We start from the raw sequence: 14,782 nt of genomic DNA, 5'->3' as shown, positions 1-14,782 counted from the left end.
GAATCAATTAACCAAATCCAGGCCAAAAATAATCATTTTTGTCGTGCACCAGCCAGCAGTTAACTAATATTCACTAACTGAGTTGAAACTTATGAACGCTCAATAACACAGTTATAACTCCAACTATTAGTATTCATTACGCCGTATACTTGTACTTTCATTATTTTTGTTGTACATTTTTTACATTTTCTGCTCGTATTTTTCTATTTATGTTTACATTTTTGGGACAGATAAGAAATGTGGTGCCAAGAAAGTACAAAAACGATAATATAGGAGTATGACACTGCACTGAAATAAAATAACTAGCTAAAAAAATAAGGCTGCAATAGAAACAGTAAAAGTAATGCTGGTAATTATACTGAGGGAATTAACTGATTTCAACATTTTTATAAATATAAGGCATAAAAGAAACAGTGATGTGAGACAAATTAACTAAATCTAAGTATTTCTATTCGTCTTATTAAAAAATTTACTAAAAACAACCCGTTTGCTTTAAGCAGATTCTGTAAAAAGCAAAAAATTCTGCACTTGTAGCTGGAACTGAGAGTCTATTAGAGCTGCAGCTGAGATCAACAGTTACAGGACAAAAATTCAGAGACTTTTCAGCTGAATTAAATGAATTAATGTGCAATAACACAATTATAACTCCAACTTTTGCTATTTATTATGCTATACACATGTATTTTTATTATTTTCTTTCAACATTTTTACCTTTTTTTCTGCTTAGTTTTATATTTTTAGGACTTTTTTTCTGCCTATTCTGTAATAAGTTAAATTCTCACATTTATGTTGAAAATAAATAGTGTTGCTGCACTCACACACTGATAAAACTGTCCTCTCTGTCCTCCGGTGACGAAGCGTTTGCCGTCGGGGTTCCAGGCTACGCTGGTCAGACTGTCTTCGTGGGACTGGGACATCTTGGTGCGCAGCTCCCCCGTCTGGCCAGGAGGGGGATTACAGGGATGGTGGAGAAAAACAAGAGGAGGAAAAAAAGAAAAATGGGGGAAGGGAGAAGAAACATGAAGTCAGAGTGGGGGAGGGACGGACAGCAGAGGAAGAGAGAGGAGGGAGGATGAGGAGGACAGGTCACTGAGTCCACGGCTGGAGTCTACAGGCTGCTTTTATTTACTGGACGTCTCTGGCCTTTAAAGGGGCAGAGAATAGAGACAAAACATAAACGTTACCTGGACGTTCCAGAGCCAGAGCTCGGAGCAGTCGTCGGGTCCACAGGCAATCAGGTAGGTGTCGTCGGGGCTCCAGGCCAGGTAGGAGACTCCGTAGGCGTGACCCTCCAGGGTTCTCAGCAACTTCACCTGGTGGCTCTCCTGCACCAAAATACAGAGAAGATGAACTTTACTGATCAAGAACAAGGAAATTCATGTTGCAGCAGCTTCACCTGGTGGCTCTCCTGCACCAAAATACAGAGAAGATGAACTTTACTGATCAAGAACAAGGAAATTCATGTTGCAGCAGCTTCACCTGGTGGCTCTCCTGCACCAAAATACAGATGAGATGAGAGGACACGAGATAAAGAAAGAAAAGATAAGAGACAATGTATAAGATAAGAGATGAGATACGATAAGATACAATAAGATACGATGAGATCAGATACAATGAGATACGAAGAGATACGACAAGATACGTCTGCCTCTTTGTATCTCATGCAAAAAGATACAATGAGATACAATAAGGTAAGATACAATGAGATACAATAATATAAAAGATAAGATATGATGAGATACGAAGAGATATGACAAGATACAATGAGATAAGACACGCCTGCCTCTTCGTATCTCATGCGAAAAGATACAATGAGAAACAATAAGGTAAGATACGATAAGATAAAAGATAAGATATGATGAGATACGAAGAGATATGACAAGATACGATAAGATATGAAGAGATAAGATACAACGAGATGCGATGAGATAGGAAGAGATACAATGAGATATGAAGAGATAAGATACAACGAGATGCGATGAGATAGGAAGAGATACAATGAGATATGGAGGGATAAGATATAATAAGATACGATGAGATGTGATGAGATAGGAAGAGATACGATGAGATATGAAGGGATAAGATACACTAAGATACAAAGAGATAGGAAGAGATATAAGATACAATGAGATTCAATAAGAAATAGGATACGACTATGATAAGATATGATACGATGAGATATAATAAGATACGATATTAGATCCGATAAGATACAGTAAGATGAGATACGATAAGAGATAAGCTAGAATATAACAGCATACTACAGGATAAGATGTGACAAGATATGATAAGATCTTGCTTGTGTTGTACGTCGCTTTGGACAAAAGCGTCTGCTAAATGAAATTGTAGAATTGCAGATAAGATATGACAATGTACATTTTCCCTTTATATTTCTCTACTTGTGTTTCTATATTTAGGACGTATTTTCTATCAGCTGCTGTACAAACACCAAAACTGAGATATTTTTTCTTTTTGTAAACTCTCTTCTCCTGCAATTCTCATCGTCTTCAAAGCACCAATCAAAAACAAAAAAAATAAGCAAACAACATTAGAGGGAATCCTAGTAGCTTTGGTAAAAGGAAGCATTTTTAGTTCAGAACTGAATCTTGGAATAGAGGTGAGCAGATGTTTACATTTCTTCTGCTTTTAAATTGAATGTGAGAAGCTCTAACATAACGATCAATAAAGTATATTTGATTCTGATTCTAGTGAAATTTCACACTTGAGAAATTAAAATATGACATATTGCTCCACATAATATGCAAATAGACAAACTATAGAGAAAAGCGACGCTGCACAGGTTGTTGATGTTGTCGGTCTCTGTTCTGTGTTGTCATAAGAATCTCACATAGTCAAATCAGTGCAGATTGGTGTGCAGGACGTTATGTAACATTTAGGCTTCGTGCTCGCTAAAGGCCGAGTCATGCTTTCTGCAAGTCGTGATGTAAACCTCGTCGTCCGCCCACACGGACCCCTCTGTGGACGTCTGCAGCCCAAACATCTGTCAGGACGACTAATGGAGCTCAGAGCAGAGAGGCTGAAGGATGGTCACCTTTATAACTCATCATTAACGGAGCTGAAGCAGCCGCCGCCAGATTTAGGAGGTTTGATTTAGATTTATGCGCAGTAGGAAGCTCTAAATTCTCCAGATATCCTGTTCTGGACACACCAACACAGACAAGCTGCTAAACTGTAGAAAAACAGCAAAATCAAAGTTTAATTTGAGAGGAAAAGTGACTGCCTGTTGCATATTGAATCATATTTTCCGTATTATGCATAAAGTTGCATCCATATGACAAAATGTATGCAAAATCAGTGTTTCTTATGTCAGACTTTGTGGAGGTTTTGAGGAATTTCTGTACTTCAGCATAGTATTCTTTGTTTTTCTACTAATTTTAGCTTCATTTTTTGGCCTTGCTGCAATAACACTGCAAATCTCCTCACTTTGAGATCAGTAAAGGCAAGTTTCTAGTCCTTTTTTCCAGCTTCTACACTTTTTACTTGCTTCTTTTCATTCCACACAACACAATAAAGATGAAAAACTGATCACAAACATCAGCAACAACAGAAATGTCTTCATAAAAACAGTGGCTAACCACTGATAAACTGCTGTATCTTGCATTTTGATGTCTTTTTTCCATTATCTGTCAGATAACCATTAAAAAGTTTATTTTAATGCTTTTGCTATGCTTATGAAAAATTTAAGTTGAAATCAGGACTTAAAATGAAGTACCAAACAGATTGCAAATGTCTAATCCAGAGTTTAAACAGTTGTGTAAACGGTTTTATTAACTCCTGGTGTTCTCTTTGTGTGTCTCATGTAGGTTAATGCTTACAGAACTTTAAAAGAGTTATATCAATTAATTAATTAATTCTAATTTCTATCAGAAAAAGATCACGGTTAGACATTTTCTCCAAATCATTCAGTCCTACTTTACTCCCAGCATCCACATTATTGGTTTTAGGACCCTAAAACTGAGGCCTTGTTGTAGATTTAAACTCCAAAGTTGTGTTTCCATGTTTTCTGGAGACTTGTAGAATCGATAACGCACCCTGAATATTCACTTTTAGTTGGTTTAAGCACAAGCTCTGTGTTGTTCCTGATTCTTCTATCACCTGAATGCCTCCCAGAAGAAAACAAAGCATTCAGCTTCGACTAGCAGCCATAAATCCCACATTAATTCCTCACAGCTGATGGATTCCAGGTGCTGCCGACCTCGTTCTCTCTGCAGCAGCTCCCTTTGGTTCCTTTCTGCAACCAAACAACCAGAACCCTGCCTCGTGTTTACACCGTCGGCGTGTTTTAAAACAGAAATGTGTTCATGTGGACGAAGCCCGAGTGAAAAACTGAAGGAAACCGAGTCCAGTTTGTGAGTGACAAATTCATTTTCTTCACTCTGGGTCTGAGAAATTCAAAAAGACTGGAGTCTGAGCGAAAATAAAAGAACCTGGAGGAAAATACGCCGCTGTTTGTCCTGGAAGAGTCCTGCATGAGAACATGTTCTGCTATATGTGAGAACAGGCGGCGCTGCATGTTCAGAAAAACACCACAAACCAAATATAAATCATCAGGAAGCACTGAACAGTTTCACATTTATGCTCAATAACACAATAAAAACTGCACCTCAGGATAGAAGGATAGAAACATACGTGTATTTTGGTGGATAGAGTCTCAAAAAAAGCTGCTTCAAAGAGCTAAAAGCGTATAAAACGTGCACCGCGACATCACCACAACATTCCTGAGGCATAGCTTCAGCTGCGAACTAAACTGCAAAAAAGAAAAAAGCGCCGGCTGCTTGTTTCTTCCACACTCACCGGGTCCACTTGCCAGATTATGACCGTAGTGTCTTTGGAGCCGGTGGCCAGTTTGGTGCCGTCGTTGGAGAACTTGCAGAACCACACCTCATTACAATGTTCCGTGAGGATCTGCTGGGTGTAACACGGGAACTGCTTCCTGCAACACAACGAGAAAAATATCACCCGTTAGCTCAGGATTCTGCAGTAACTGGATGAGCTAATATTCAGCTGAGGGGAAGGAGAGGACAGTAAATGGATTATGAGTGCGAATAGTGGAGGAGAGAGATGCTGAGGGCGACACGCAAAAGAGTTACGACTTCTAATGAAGGAGACAACACAACTCTGGTCTCTTAACGCTTCGACTGCCGTAAAGGAAATGATGGGAACGGTTTCCATCATATCTGTACATATCCATTCAACCGACAAGAACAGAACAAGAAAACAACACAAACGAGACAAAAACAACAAAAACAAGAGAGAACAGAGCAAAACAAGACAGGAAATGAAACAAACGAGACAAAACAATGCAAACGAGACACAAACTGACAAAAATGAGACACACGATGAGCAAAACAAGACAGGAAATGAAACAAACGAGACACAAAACAACACAAACAAGACGCAAACTGACCAAAATGAGACACAAAATGAAAAAATTAGAAATAAAATGTCACAAACAAGTCTCAAAAGACAGACAAGACACAAAACAACACAAGCAAAACACAACATGACAAAAATGAGACAAATCAGATCCAAACAGACTAAAACTGGACACAAAACAACACAAATTAAACACAAGCAAGAGAAATGCATGCAAAGATGACAATATTAGCAAAACAGGACGGGAAGTGAAACAAATGAGACACAAAATGACAAAAATGAGATGCAACGTGACAAAAATGACACAAAATGACCCAAATGAGACACAAAATGACAAAAATTGGACAGAAACACCACAAAGATGTAAAACAACACAAACTAGAAACAAAATGACACACAAAAGAACACAAATGAGACACAAGATGAGCAAAACAAGACAGGAAATGAAACACAAAACACAAGCAAGACAATAAATAAAAATGACACACAAATCAACAAACAGGAACTGATCAGTTTGTCCCTTTCCTGTTTTCTTATTATTTCACTGCTCCGTTAGCGTGCACTTAGCCACTGTGGGAGAAGGTTATTTCTTGGATTGTGTGACAAAATTACACAAACAAGTCATAAAACAACGAAAACAAGACACAACATGAACAAAAGACAAAAAATGACACAAACGAGACACAAAAATGAGACACAAAAGATAAACGACAAAAACGAGACCCCAGCGAGAGGTCAGACGTCTCGTGAACACGACGATGTAACCGACCTGCTGCAGACGTGGTCGAGCAGGAGGGACACCGAGTCCAGGTTACTGTCCAGCTTGGTGTTGTGATAAAGGCAGCGGTCCCTCTGCAGCTCCACCGCCTGTCGCAGCAGAGTGTGCAGCCGGCGAGGCGGCAGCATCACGGAGGGCGGCAGGTAGGCTGCAGGAAGATCAGGACACAAGTTCAGCCCCGAGGGTGGAACATAAAGCGGAGAAAGAACAGGGTCGGAGTACGGGAATGGATCCTCACTCTGTAGTTTGTCCAGCAGCCGGCAGCGTGAGGCGGTGCCCTTCCCTTCCCACTCGGCCTTGGCTCGAAGGTCCTCGGCGTGGCTGCACATGAGGTACCTGACAGGAGACGCAAGATGTCAGTGTACAATAAACACTGAGCAACAAAAATGCCTTCAACCCCTACAGAGCTGCTCATTTAAAGGTGGCCGACTGCTTTACACACTGAGGCATTCAAACAGTACCAAGTCCTGATAATACTGTAGGAACTAAGTATGTTTTCTAGAGTCTGATTCAGGTTGATCTATGGATGCATTCTAATTTAGCTGCTAGCCGCTAAAGTCTTGAGAGTGGCAACAGCTTGTGTTTCATTGAACTCACTTTAACGAAACAGAAAATGACACAAACAAAAAAAACGACAAAAAGAAGGCACAATGTGAACCAAAGAAGACAGGAAATTAAACAAACACAAAAATGACACACGAAACCACACGAATGACACAAAAAAGATAAATGAGACACAAATTAAAGCAAAGCGACATAAATGAGGCCTAAAACAACACAAACACATAATGTCCACTAAGGTCCAGATCTTAAATCATTAATTATTGTTTTCCAGACTCTGTTTCAGGTTAATCTGCATTCTAACTTAGCCGTTAGCCTTAGCCGCTAGCCGTTAGCCGCTAGCTGTTAGCCACTGTGAGAGAAGCTAACTTGATGGTTTGTGGCAACAGCTTGTTTCATTCAACTGACAATAACAGAACGACAAGAAACCTCGCTGTATACAGTCTATGTGTATCTTCTCTATAATCTGACCTCTTACTTGTTACCCGACACTTTTTATGGACATTTTAGTTTGAAATAAGTGTCAAATTGTACAGGAAAGTGACTAAGAAAGGCGTTTAAGATCAATTTTGGTCCTGAAATGAGGAAAAAAGTTTGTGAGTTACTTCAGAGAACTCAGATTGTGTCACATTTCATCCTGTTAACTCGACTACAATCACTTCAGACTTGTGTTAAAGTGAAATGTTCTCCTCAATCCATACTATGAAGATTATTGTTCCTACTTTAACAGAAACACTCAGACATGACGGCGACACATTCAGATGACTTCAGAAGTGCAAGTCTGAGAGGAGCTCCAGTGAAACATTTCAATTTAGAAACCTACAGTGACTCAGCTGTTAACTGACTGCAGGTATCGTGTGAAAAACAAGCCGACAGAGTCAAGGACACATTTACATGCAGCTGATTGATGGACCTAACAGACGGATCAATGCCTGTTCAGGTAAACAGGCTCGTAGGTCGCTCTGAGTGATCGATTCCCACTAATTGATTAAATGAAACATGAGAGGAATTTATTTGCTTCCACTGTATGTAACGATCGAAACTACAAACATGAAAACAAACCAGCAACAAGCTAAAGGTCGTCTGAGTCGTCGATAAAGATAAAGTCGAGGGCAAACACAGGAGCTTGTTTTTAAAAAGCCTCATAATGGAGTGTCAATATTCCTGTGAGTAAAAACCTGTTCAAGATGAAAGCAACACGTCTCCTAATCTGAAGTTTACTGGATCAACAGGAGCTGTGTGGCATGATAGATTAGAGCTGAAACATTAAACCTGGAGGCATTCATCACAGATCATTCTCACAGTGGACGAAACGCTGATACACTACCGCCGAAAAGTCTGGGGTTCCCGAGATAATTTCATACTTTTTCACACTTTTATTCATGTGCTAACATAACTGCACAAGGGTTTTCTAATCATCAATGAGCCTTTCAACAGCATTAGCTAACACAATGTAGCATTAGAACACAGGAGTGATGGTTGCTGGAAATGTTCCTCTGTACCCCTATGGAGATATTCCATTAAAAATTAGCTGTTTACAGATAGAATAGTCATTTACCACATTAACAGTATCTAAACTGGATTTATCATTCATTTAGGGCTATCTTCATTGGAAAAAAACTGCTTTTCTTTCAAAAATAAGGACATTTCTATGTGTAACAGGTCAGATTATAGAGAAGATACAGACAGACTGTATACAGCGAGATTTCTTGTTTGTGTTGTTTTGTTATTGTCGGTTGAATGAAACAAGCTGTCGCCACAAGCCAGGAAACTAGCTGCGCTCATGGCTAACGGCTAAGTTAATATTTGTGTCGTTTGTTTCATTTACTCTCTTGTTTTGCTCATATTGTGTCTTGTTCTTATTGGTTTTTATCTTGTTTATGCCCATTTGTGCCTCGTTTTGTCACACAAACCACTAAGTTAGCTTCTCTCACAGTGGCTAATGCTACGCTAACGGCTAGTAGCTTAGTTAGAATGCAGCCACAGATTAACCTGAAACAGAGTCTGGAAATCAGTGATAAGTCTTTAAGCTCTGGACATTAGTGGACAATATATGTTTCGTAGGTGGTGTTTTGTGTTGATTTGTGTCTCATTTTTCTTTTGTGTTTCATTTGTGTTGTTTTGCGTCTCATTTGTATCATTTCCTGTCTTGTTTTGCTCATACTGTGGCTTCTTTTTGTTGCGTGTAGATTCCACCTGACTGACTAACTGGCCTTCATTAAACCTCTAATATTCCTTTATTTAACAGCTAATAACACTGATCTAACACAGCTCCTGTAAATCACTTTTAAAGTCGACTCGTGAGCGTCGGCAGGAGCTGCATCGTTAGTGACTGCAGAGCTGTGTGAGGGCTGCACGGCTGGTTTGTAGGTGTGTGTTTGTGTAGGCAGCGTGAACATTGTGCGATGACGGCGGTGAGGCAGATGCAGCGCCGGACGTTACCCGCTGAGGACGTGGATGCGATCCGTGTTGTACTTGAGCGGCGTCAGCTCTCCCCGGAGGACCTGCAGAGCCTCCAGGACTTTGCCGTCCTCCAGGTACTCCAGGTACTTCTGCTGCAGCAGCAGGAACTTCATACGCTGAGCAGAACCAGAGCAAGAAGAAAGGCATGAGAACAGAGGAGACATGCTGGAACGACTGAATAAGGGAGAGACAGAACGATGAATACGCTGAAACTAGGCCAGCAGGCTTCGCTTTGACACAGATGAAAACTGATTTCAACCACTGAAAAGGCTTAAAGCTGCACATTTTTAACCCTCTGAGCCTCAAAAACCACCAAGGTTCACGAGCAGCATGTGGTCTTTTTTAAAAAATGCCAAAAATAGTCCGTTCATCAGAGCCAGGAACTGTAAAAACACAAAGAATCATCAGATACTCAATTCCCTGAGAGTCTTTTAACTAATTATGTGCTATTCTCTCTGGAACAAAAAAAAAAAAAAAAAAAATCACATTTCATCCAAATATTTAAAAAATAAATCGTATGTCAAACCAGACTAAACTCTGCACTGTTCAGCAAAACCGTGAAGCCATTAAACATGTTAAATTTAAATACAAAGCTCAAATTACAACATTTATGAGGCAGAATTTGTAAAAAACTTAAAGGACCTTCAGATTTTCAGCACTCCCTGATCTAATCATGTGTCGCTCTGTTCAGAAAATCTACCAACCAGCCACCTTTAAATCATGATGCTTCATGAAACAAACAGAAAAATTAACCATGTTCTGTAACTAACGGCAAGAAAAAGAACACCATCCATTCACCATGCTGAAAGCATCTGAAACAACTTAGAATGTGTCCCTCTTTTCATCATTTTGTCTTATTTTTGTTGCTTTCTGTGTGTTTTTTATTGTTTTTTGCCTTGTTTGTGTTCTTTTGTGTCTTGTTTTTACTTTTTTATGTCTCGTTTGTGTGACTGTGTGTCTTGTTTAGCTAAATATCTCCAGTATGTGGAGACGATATTTTCCATTTCTCCAGTGTTGATACCACCTGTGGGCTTCTGGAAAAATGCTGGACATGTCGACTTACATTGTTGTAAAATATATAATCAAACTCGATCTCGCGTTTCTTTCTTTTTTTTTTCTTTTTTATGGATGTCACGGCTATTTTGCACATTTGAGTTCTCATTTCTTCTAGTCATGGTTGTGTTGTTTCCACAGAGGTTCAGGACTTTATAAATGATCCCACAGTGACCAGAAACATGCACAGAAACCCTTTGGTTCATAGGTTTAGGGTGTGTTGCAACATGACAACAATAAATCCCTACATGATATTTAAATCACCTACAGCTAGACTAAAAAAGGCCGTAGCGTGTTGTAACTATCATATAACGTGTATAAAACGTCGCCCGTCGTGCTCTTTCATACCAACAGCTGTTTTTCCTACGGCTGCAGCTCGGCGCTAACATTTGTGGCATTCGGTGTCTTATCTCAGGTATGTAGCTCTGACTACTGCTGCAGACACAGTTCTACCTGCTGCACATAAATTCAGAACATCCTCCCACACCGCTCCACAAATAAAGACTCTCCAGCTCGGCCTGAGCTATCAGTAAACCAGAACTGCTGTGATGACGCCGACTGTCAGACCTTTGATGGTTAAACTCTGCAGACTGATGAAGATCAGCAGATAAGAACCCGACAGGACGGACGTCTGACACCAGGGAGCATTTTATGAAGCTCATTTTTCCTGCTAATTAACATGCTAGCTCGTGCTAATTAGCCTGAGCCGAGTCTCGTTTCCAAAAGTATGTGCTCTCTAACTAATCTTCAGAGTATATTATCTCAGTAGTTAGCATGCAGTACGTGGACTTTAATCAGTTTGTATTAAGAAGAAACACTACAAAAACCCTCACAGACTGCAGCACAGCGCTAAACAACACAACTGTAGGTTCCTGTTTAACACATCTGCTGCCTGAACCAACCAATCAGCACCAGGATTAAAACTGATCAACTGAACATTAGCGTCTATTAATCTGAATCAATCTTGCACATTAGAACCACAGTTTGCTTGAAGAACAGGACTGTCCATCCCCTGAATCTAACAAGGCGTCTGTTTTGGCTGCAGCCTTTTTTCCAGAACGTCTGGAACGTTTCCATAACGATCCGCAGCAGAAACCTGAATGGTTCTGGAACCTCCGGCCGACCGACCGGTGCAGGTCTGTGCAGAGGGAAACTCACCACAATAGCGTTGGGAGAATGCATCAGTGCTCTCAGCTCGTTGAGATCATTCTCAGCCTGGACCAGAACAAAGAGACGCAGACAGAAATGTCAGCTCGGCAGTTTCAGGCAGAAAAAAAACAAAACAATCATGTCAACAGCTGGAGGAAAAACACAAACTGCTTTTAGTGTTCTACAGGTAGAACAGACCGTCAGACATTCAAATATTTACACCAGGATTCATTTTACAGCATTCAGTTCTGATAGAGGACCGTTATTACAGAAGATTTATTTTAATTAAAGTTTGGACTTAAAGAGATTTAAAGGCTAGTTACACAAAAATGACTTAAAATCTAATGACTTCCTGAACGGTAGTGTTCTAATAAACACAACTTTATACTTTTCATGTAATATTTACCTCATAATTAGACATATTAATTGATTTTTCATTCTAAAATGATTGAAAATTGTTTGCTAGACTTTTCAGATTTCACATTTCAAAGTGTTCTCCAGTCGGGAAATAATAACATTGATTAGTAACGACTAAAACTTAGCTCACAAGTTTAAATATTTGGAATAAGAACCCAATAAACACATTATTACACAAATTTACTTGACTAAATTAAACATTAAGATCAAGACCCTACAATAATATTTACTACACAAATCTATCAGACTTATTATTTTATCCATTATACAATAATAACAATTTTCTGACTAAATTAAATACAAAGATTAGAAACCTACATCATTAATTATCACACAGCTTTAACACTTTTCACTTTGCTAATTCAGAGTTACTGCAGTTAAAAGCATCAAACTTTATTACACTAGTTAACCTAAATAACACCCTGTGTTTATGTCACAATAATCCTAATTTGCTATTCTATTTATTATCTGACTAAATAAATACTAATGTTAGACGGTGCAGAAGCATTTATTACACATTAATAATAATAATTTACGTGACTTTTTTTAAATATTAAAATGAACAATGAACAGTATTTTATATTCAAATGCAACTAACAAATTAAGATACTGAAGCTAAAAACCTGCAATTTTATTTAATACATTAGTTTATCAGACTAGTTACTTATTAAGGTTACACCCGACAGTAGTACCATACAAAGACACCTGATTTATTTAATATAAAATACTAATTTAGCTGTCTCATGTTAATATTGAGTTGTAAATATAATAATAATGAGCTGTTTCAGTTCCTTTCATACTGCTCAGGGACAATAAGTTTATTTTTATCTGTCTATCAATATTAATAAATATACAATCTATGTCATGCATTCGATGGTTGAACACTAAATTAAATTTAATACCAGGAGAAAACAGCTTCATGTCAAAAACTGTGACTTCTTGTCAGAAATGTCTTTAAATCGTGGCTGAAATTCAGAATTCTGTCACTAAAAACTCCAAACAGGAATCCCATTTGCTTTAGTTGATGATAAATATGACGTGTAGCTGACTTCTCGTGCTTTACAGGACAATATAACGGCTGTTTATCCGTTTATTTACGTATATATATGTAAAGACCAGACCCACCTTGTCCCATTCTCCTTCCATGACATGGTTTCGGAACTTGGTGGCCGAAGGATGTTCCAGCCGGCAGCCCGATTCCTGCATCAGCAGATCCACCGTCTGACTGCAGAAACACAGACAGGAAGTAGAGTTAGGCCGATAAACGGACTAAAGACGTAAGAAAATAAAAGCAGGACAGGAAGTAGAGTTAGGCCGATAAATGGACTAAAGATGTAAGAAAATAAAAGCAGGACAGGACGTAGAGTTAGGCTGATAAATGGACTAAAGATGTAAGAAAATAAAAGCTGGACAGGAAGTAACGCGAGGCTGATAAATGGACTAAAGACGTAAGAAAATAAAAGCAGGACAGGAAGTAGAGTTAGGCTGATAAACGGACTAAAGACGTAAGAAAATAAAAGCAGGACAGGAAGTAGAGTTAGGCTGATAAACGGACTAAAGATGTAAGAAAATTAAAGCAGGACAGGAAGTAGAGTTAGGCCGATAAACGGACTAAAGACGTAAGAAAATAGAAGCAGGACAGGACGTAGAGTTAGGCCGATAAACAGACTAAAGACGTAAGAAAATAAAAGCAGGACAGGAAGTAGAGTTAGGCTGATAAATGGACTAAAGATGTAAGAAAATAAAAGCTGGACAGGAAGTAACGCGAGGCTGATAAATGGACTAAAGATGTAAGAAAATAAAAGCAGGACAGGAAGTAGAGTTAGGCTGATAAACGGACTAAAGACGTAAGAAAATAAAAGCAGGACAGGAAGTAGAGTTAGGCTGATAAACGGACTAAAGATGTAAGAAAATTAAAGCAGGACAGGAAGTAGAGTTAGGCCGATAAATGGACTAAAGATGTAAGAAAATAAAAGCAGGACAGGACGTAGAGTTAGGCTGATAAATGGACTAAAGATGTAAGAAAATAAAAGCTGGACAGGAAGTAACGCGAGGCTGATAAATGGACTAAAGACGTAAGAAAATAAAAGCAGGACAGGAAGTAGAGTTAGGCTGATAAACGGACTAAAGACGTAAGAAAATAAAAGCAGGACAGGAAGTAGAGTTAGGCTGATAAACGGACTAAAGATGTAAGAAAATTAAAGCAGGACAGGAAGTAGAGTTAGGCCGATAAACAGACTAAAGATGTAAGAAAATAAAAGCAGTACAGGAAGCAGAGTTAGGCCGATAAACGGACTAAAGACGTAAGAAAATAGAAGCAGGACAGGACGTAGAGTTAGGCCGATAAACAGACTAAAGACGTAAGAAAATAAAAGCAGGACAGGAAGTAGAGTTAGGCTGATAAATGGACTAAAGATGTAAGAAAATAAAAGCTGGACAGGAAGTAACGCGAGGCTGATAAATGGACTAAAGATGTAAGAAAATAAAAGCAGGACAGGAAGTAGAGTTAGGCTGATAAACGGACTAAAGACGTAAGAAAATAAAAGCAGGACAGGAAGTAGAGTTAGGCTGATAAACGGACTAAAGATGTAAGAAAATTAAAGCAGGACAGGAAGTAGAGTTAGGCTGATAAACGGACTAAAGATGTAAGAAAATTAAAGCAGGACAGGAAGTAGAGTTAGGCCGATAAATGGACTAAAGATGTAAGAAAATAAAAGCAGGACAGGAAGTAGAGTTAGGCTGATAAACGGACTAAAGATGTAAGAAAATTAAAGCAGGACAGGAAGTAGAGTTAGGCCGATAAATGGACTAAAGATGTAAGAAAATAAAAGCAGGACAGGAAGTAGAGTTAGGCTGATAAATGGACTAAAGACAAAAAAATAAAAGCAGGACAGGAAGTAGAGTTAGGCTGATAAACGGACTAAAGATGTAAGAAAATTAAAGCAGGACAGGAAGTAGAGTTAG

The 14,782-nt window shown here is 38.9% G+C and overlaps 1 protein-coding gene across 1 annotated transcript in view; it reads right to left on the bottom strand.

Moving 5' to 3' along the window:
* wdr26b (WD repeat domain 26b) overlaps nucleotides 1–14,782 on the bottom strand; it is a 28,846-nt gene that overhangs the window by 7,888 nt on the left and 6,176 nt on the right. Inside the window, exons 2-9 of the mRNA XM_022216749.2 lie at nucleotides 12,944–13,043; nucleotides 11,411–11,467; nucleotides 9,179–9,315; nucleotides 6,414–6,511; nucleotides 6,167–6,323; nucleotides 4,816–4,954; nucleotides 1,185–1,325; nucleotides 819–938 (exon numbers count right to left, since the gene is read on the bottom strand). Of these exons, the coding sequence (XP_022072441.1) occupies nucleotides 819–938; nucleotides 1,185–1,325; nucleotides 4,816–4,954; nucleotides 6,167–6,323; nucleotides 6,414–6,511; nucleotides 9,179–9,315; nucleotides 11,411–11,467; nucleotides 12,944–13,043 (949 nt within the window). The remainder of the gene's footprint in view (nucleotides 1–818; nucleotides 939–1,184; nucleotides 1,326–4,815; nucleotides 4,955–6,166; nucleotides 6,324–6,413; nucleotides 6,512–9,178; nucleotides 9,316–11,410; nucleotides 11,468–12,943; nucleotides 13,044–14,782) is intronic.

The sequence above is a fragment of the Acanthochromis polyacanthus genome, chromosome 16, assembly GCF_021347895.1.
Source record: "Acanthochromis polyacanthus isolate Apoly-LR-REF ecotype Palm Island chromosome 16, KAUST_Apoly_ChrSc, whole genome shotgun sequence".
Classification (NCBI taxonomy): Eukaryota; Metazoa; Chordata; class Actinopteri; family Pomacentridae; genus Acanthochromis; species Acanthochromis polyacanthus.
Note: the sequence above shows the minus strand (reverse complement) of the source record. Positions and strands in the feature narration are given on the sequence as shown.